The following is a 4,497-nucleotide window of genomic DNA, read 5'->3' as shown; positions in this document are numbered from 1 at the left end:
ATGTACAGCCAGGGAGAAGAGGAGGGAAAAAACTGAAAAGACCAAGACAACGCGAAGGCCTTGGGGGGAGAGGGTGATATACAAACCCTCCCTGGTAGCCAGAGAAGGGCTAACCCAGCCATAGGTGGTAAGGCCCCTTGTGGGCCCTCAGACTGAAGAGAACAGAGCTGAGTGACAAGACAATGTGCATTGGGGCCCAGTGCACAGGCAGAGGGAGAGTTGGTGAGTGCAGAGGTNTTGGGGCCCAGTGCACAGGCAGAGGGAGAGTTGGTGAGTGCAGAGGTAGGGGCCAGGGTCTAGTAGATCTCAGTGCCTGCTGGAGGGAGTGGAGTGGGGAGGGGAGAGAGCTAGTTGGTGACGCGAGGCCCTCACGTGCCCTGGAGCTGCAGAGCGATGCAGCCTTCCAGTGCTTTCCTCAGTCCAGTCTGGGTACTGGCTCCTGGCTGTCCTGCACCTGGCGGGCTGGCTTTGGACTGGAGGATAGCAGGGCAGGTAATGGCTCCTGGGCCTGTGCGCGAGGCCAGGGCGGCAGCGGTCCACCTATTCTCACAGCTGGCACAGGGGATCAGCGGAACGGGTCGCCAGTAGCTTTCTCCAGACCTGGCATTCTTGGGAACATCAGTAGTGGGCCCCTGGGGTAAGGGGGCTGGCGCTTTAGGGAGGGCAGCAGAGCAACTAAGAGCGATTGGGAAACACCCCGGAGTTCCTACAGGAAAATGGTGGACCTCCGGAGAGGGGTGCGGGGAAGCTAGGGGTGAAGGTGGGAGATACGGATGGGGGCGGCTAGGGGGCCCCGGACCTCGAAGGGACCAGGTGCTGGCGGGTCGGCGCCAAGCGCTTCGCAACAGTTCCCTGTTCCCTCCACCGTGGTCCTCTGCAGGTCTGCGCGTGTAGTTGTCAAGTGTCGCGGCGGCGCAGTCACGGCGAGAATTGGGAGAAGGAGGAGACAGCAAGGATAGGCCCAGGTCGGTGCTGGGGTCAGTGTTGGGGGAGGGTGCAGAGCCCAGTTTGAGACCCCCTTCCAACTACCCTATCCCATGTCCCCCGTCCTCCATTTTGGTGACTGCAGTAGCCTGGGGATGGATCTGTAGGAAAATGGTGGGTTTGGGGGGAGGTAGAACAGAGAAGTGGGGTGGGAATCCGGACTTGGAGGCCCCCTAGAGGACGCACAAAGCTTTTCAGGTAGGAAAATGAAAATTTAAAAACCGCTGATATCCTGGGCTCTGAAAGATGAGTAGTAAGGCCTCTGTCCTCGGTGCTGACACGTCCACTCAAAACTCAACCCCTTCTTTTGTCTTTTGTCTCCTAGGAGCAATGGCGTCCAAAGAGGAACAAGCAGTAAAAAATCTCAACATGGAAAATACCGACCAGGAAAATGAAAAAAAGGATGAAAAGGAGAAAATTGCTAATAAAGGAGAGCCCTTGGCCCTCCCTTTGGACACTGGTGAATATTGTATGCCTAGAGTAAATCGTAGGTGGTTCTGTGTTAGGCAGCCCAACCAGCAGTATAGATGGGACATGATTCAGAGGCTTGGAGAGCCACAAGGAAGGATGAGAGAAGAGAATATGGAAAGGATTGGGGAGGAGATGAGACAACTCATGCAAAAGCTGAAGGAAAAGCAATTCAGTCATAGTTTGTGGGCAGTTAGCATTGACCCCCCTCACCATGATCATCGTGATGAGTTTTGCCTTATGCCTTGAATCCCGATGTTTTCCCTGAAGTTAACAGGGAGACATCTACTTTCTAAAGTTAAATGTTCATGATATACGTTTGTTGTAAACCTTTTGACGTCACTCATTTCTGGTGTGTCTATTACTACTTTGAGTTGAATGTTGTGTTTTTGATCCAATCTTTAAGATTATGTTAGCAAGACAGCTTTGCCTATTGCCTGGAAAGATAGTCATTATTATTACAATATATATTATAAAACCAATAAAGCAGTCTAAAGAAAGCAACCTCTGTATTTTTACTTCAAATCTTGCATTTATGTATTTAGTACATGAAGAGAAAAATGCTAAAATTGAATACACCAAAGGATTAATACAGGGACTCATTTCTGTGAAATAAGTTGATGTGTTTTTTTTCATATTTTATGCAGTTTTAGAAGAAATGGAAACTATTTTTAATGATCTTGTGAAAGTAGAAGTGTCATTCAATGAATGAAATTTGATATTTTAGCCAGATGAGTAAACCCAGGAATTCTTTATAAAATTGGGGGCTGTGTTTGTTTCACATGACTGTGAAACAAGATCAGGTGTGTGTGAGCTATGATTACCCATTTTTCCCTCATCCCCACCTATTAGGCAGGACCCCCATCCTCAGATTTTTCCATTCATATATTTAGCAGAGTTTCTGAAAATAGGTCTTACCAGTCCAGCACCCCTCCTCTTCTGGTCAAACTGAATTCTGCCTGGCAAGAAGTAGGCCCTTAACAGAATACAATTAATAATGAGCTCTCAGTTCTTACTGAGCTTTTTCAAATCAATAGACTATATTCTAATCAATAGATATTCTATCTGTATCTAGATAAATCTATATAGTTTTATCTATATATGTAGATCTATCTATAGGTATATATGTATATATATAAATAGATCTACATATATAGATCTATCTAGATATACCTACCAATATATATTCTAATCAATAGACTACAACAAAAGCGATGTGATGTCAGGAGCTCTCAGTTCTTGACTCAGTCCAGTCCCTGAATAAAATAAAATTGGATATGCAGTTTCACTTCTAAAAGAGATTACTTGCAATTCCTAAAGGAACAATGAATTCATTTAATAATGTCCTAAAGTTCTTAAAAGTATGCTAATCTTCCATGTATGTGAGAATCATCTGAGGACTTTCTTGAAAATGTAGATTCTTGGGGTGCCTGGGTGGCTCAGTCAGTTAAGCTTTGACTCTTGATTTCAGCTCAGATTATGATTGGTGAGATTAAGCCCTCCATCAGGCTCTGTGCTTAGCTGAGAGTCTGTTTTAGATTTTGTCTCTCTTCTTCTGCCCTCCCCCACCCACACTTCCATGCACTCCTTGACTTTTGCTCTGTCTCTCAAATAAATAAATCTTAAAAAAGAAAGAAAAAAAGAAAGAAAATGTAGACTCTTGGTCCTACCCTAAATCTACTCAATGGGGATCCAAAACTTTAATTTTTAGCAAGCATTCCTGGCAATTCTGGCATTCCTGGCAATTAACATCTAAAGGGCTCCTATGTGTTTACACTTATTATCTCAATTCTTAATTAGGAACCATGATGAAGAACATAAAGGTGAATATCTGAATTCAGTGGAAAGAAGCATTAAAATGCAAAAAGTGAGAAAATTAAGAAGGCCTTTGGATTTACTACATAAAAATGAAAATTTAAAGTATGTACACTAAAAAAAAATTAGTGGCTATCTTTTGTAATGTATTGGGTGATTTTTTTTCTTTTGTACTCAGCTACATTTTTCTTTTCTTTTTTTTTAAAAGATTTTATTTATTTACTTGTGAGAGAGAGAGAGAGAAACTGGTCACAAGTAGGCAGAGAGGCAGGCAGAGAGAGAGGGGGAAGCAGGCTCCCCACTGAGCAGAGAGCCTGATGCAGGCCTTGATCCCAGAACCCTGAGATCATCACCTGAGCCGAAGGCAGAGGCTTAACCCACTGAGCCACCCAGATGCCCTCAACTACATTTTCTTAAAGAATATGGATTATTTGGAGTAAAAAGAAATAATAAGTCAGTCATAGATCCACATTCAATGAACAATTCAATGAGCTTATAAATGAAGTACAACAGAGGCACTTAAAAACTCTCATTGACAGAACTCAAATATTACAGTTTTCAAATTATTCTTGTACATAGTATTCAGGGCATTTGGCCTTCTATTGAGTAGGCAAAATCACTAGACCTTATTCCAATCAATAGACTACAACAAAAGTGATGTGATGCCACTTCTGTGATTGTGTTACAGAAGATTGTGGCTTTGGTCTTGCTTCAAGACTTCCTCTTCCTCTTCTCCCCCCCTTTTGCTGGCTTTGATGAAACAAACTGCCATGTTGGAGAGGCTCATATAGCAAAGAACTGGCAGTATCTCTCAGCCAACAAGCAGTGAGGAACTGGGACCCTCAATCCAATAACCTTTGAAGAAGTGAATCCTATTAAACAACATAGGTAAGTTTGGAAACAGATCCTTGCCCTCTCAAGCCTCCAGGTAAGACCTTACCCCTAACCAAAATATTGATATGCACAATTAGCTGTCCTGAGCCAGTAAGAGTCATTTAAATAAAATGTTATTAAAATGTTAAATAAAATGTTATTAAAATTAATTTAACCACTTTTTACTCTTAAAGGTGTTTACCAGAAAAATTAAAATTAGATATATGGATTATATTATATTTCTGTTGAATATCACCATTTCAAATCATTTTTAAGATATACCATGTTTTCTCAACTAAAAAATATTATTTTAGAAATTTCTGATAATAACGATACACATTCTTATCAGAAAGCACA

At 42.5% G+C, this 4,497-nt stretch overlaps 1 protein-coding gene across 2 annotated transcripts; it reads left to right on the top strand.

Moving 5' to 3' along the window:
- The first annotated feature begins 448 nt into the window (after positions 1-448).
- LOC111139898 (protein BEX1-like) lies at positions 449-1,950 on the top strand. Of its 2 annotated transcripts, none has more exons than XM_022492324.1 (2): positions 449-492; positions 1,310-1,950. In XM_022492324.1, exon 2 carries the CDS (start codon positions 1,315-1,317, stop codon positions 1,699-1,701), a length of 387 nt encoding a protein of 128 aa, XP_022348032.1. In that variant the 5' UTR covers positions 449-492; positions 1,310-1,314; the 3' UTR covers positions 1,702-1,950. The 2 variants fall into 2 exon arrangements, with proteins under 2 accessions (XP_022348032.1, XP_022348033.1); XM_022492325.1 differs by lacking the exon at positions 449-492 and adding an exon at positions 931-965.
- The last annotated feature ends 2,547 nt before the right edge of the window (positions 1,951-4,497 follow it).

The sequence above is a fragment of the Enhydra lutris genome, unplaced genomic scaffold, assembly GCF_002288905.1.
Source record: "Enhydra lutris kenyoni isolate GAN:26980312 unplaced genomic scaffold, ASM228890v2 scaffoldscaffold123, whole genome shotgun sequence".
NCBI lineage: Eukaryota > Metazoa > Chordata > Mammalia > Carnivora > Mustelidae > Enhydra > Enhydra lutris.
Note: the sequence above shows the minus strand (reverse complement) of the source record. Positions and strands in the feature narration are given on the sequence as shown.

Coding starts and splice junctions, on each gene's coding strand:
- LOC111139898 (XM_022492324.1), top strand. CDS start 1,315: ATGGCGTCCAAAGAGGAACAAGCAGTAAAAAATCTCAACATGGAAAAT.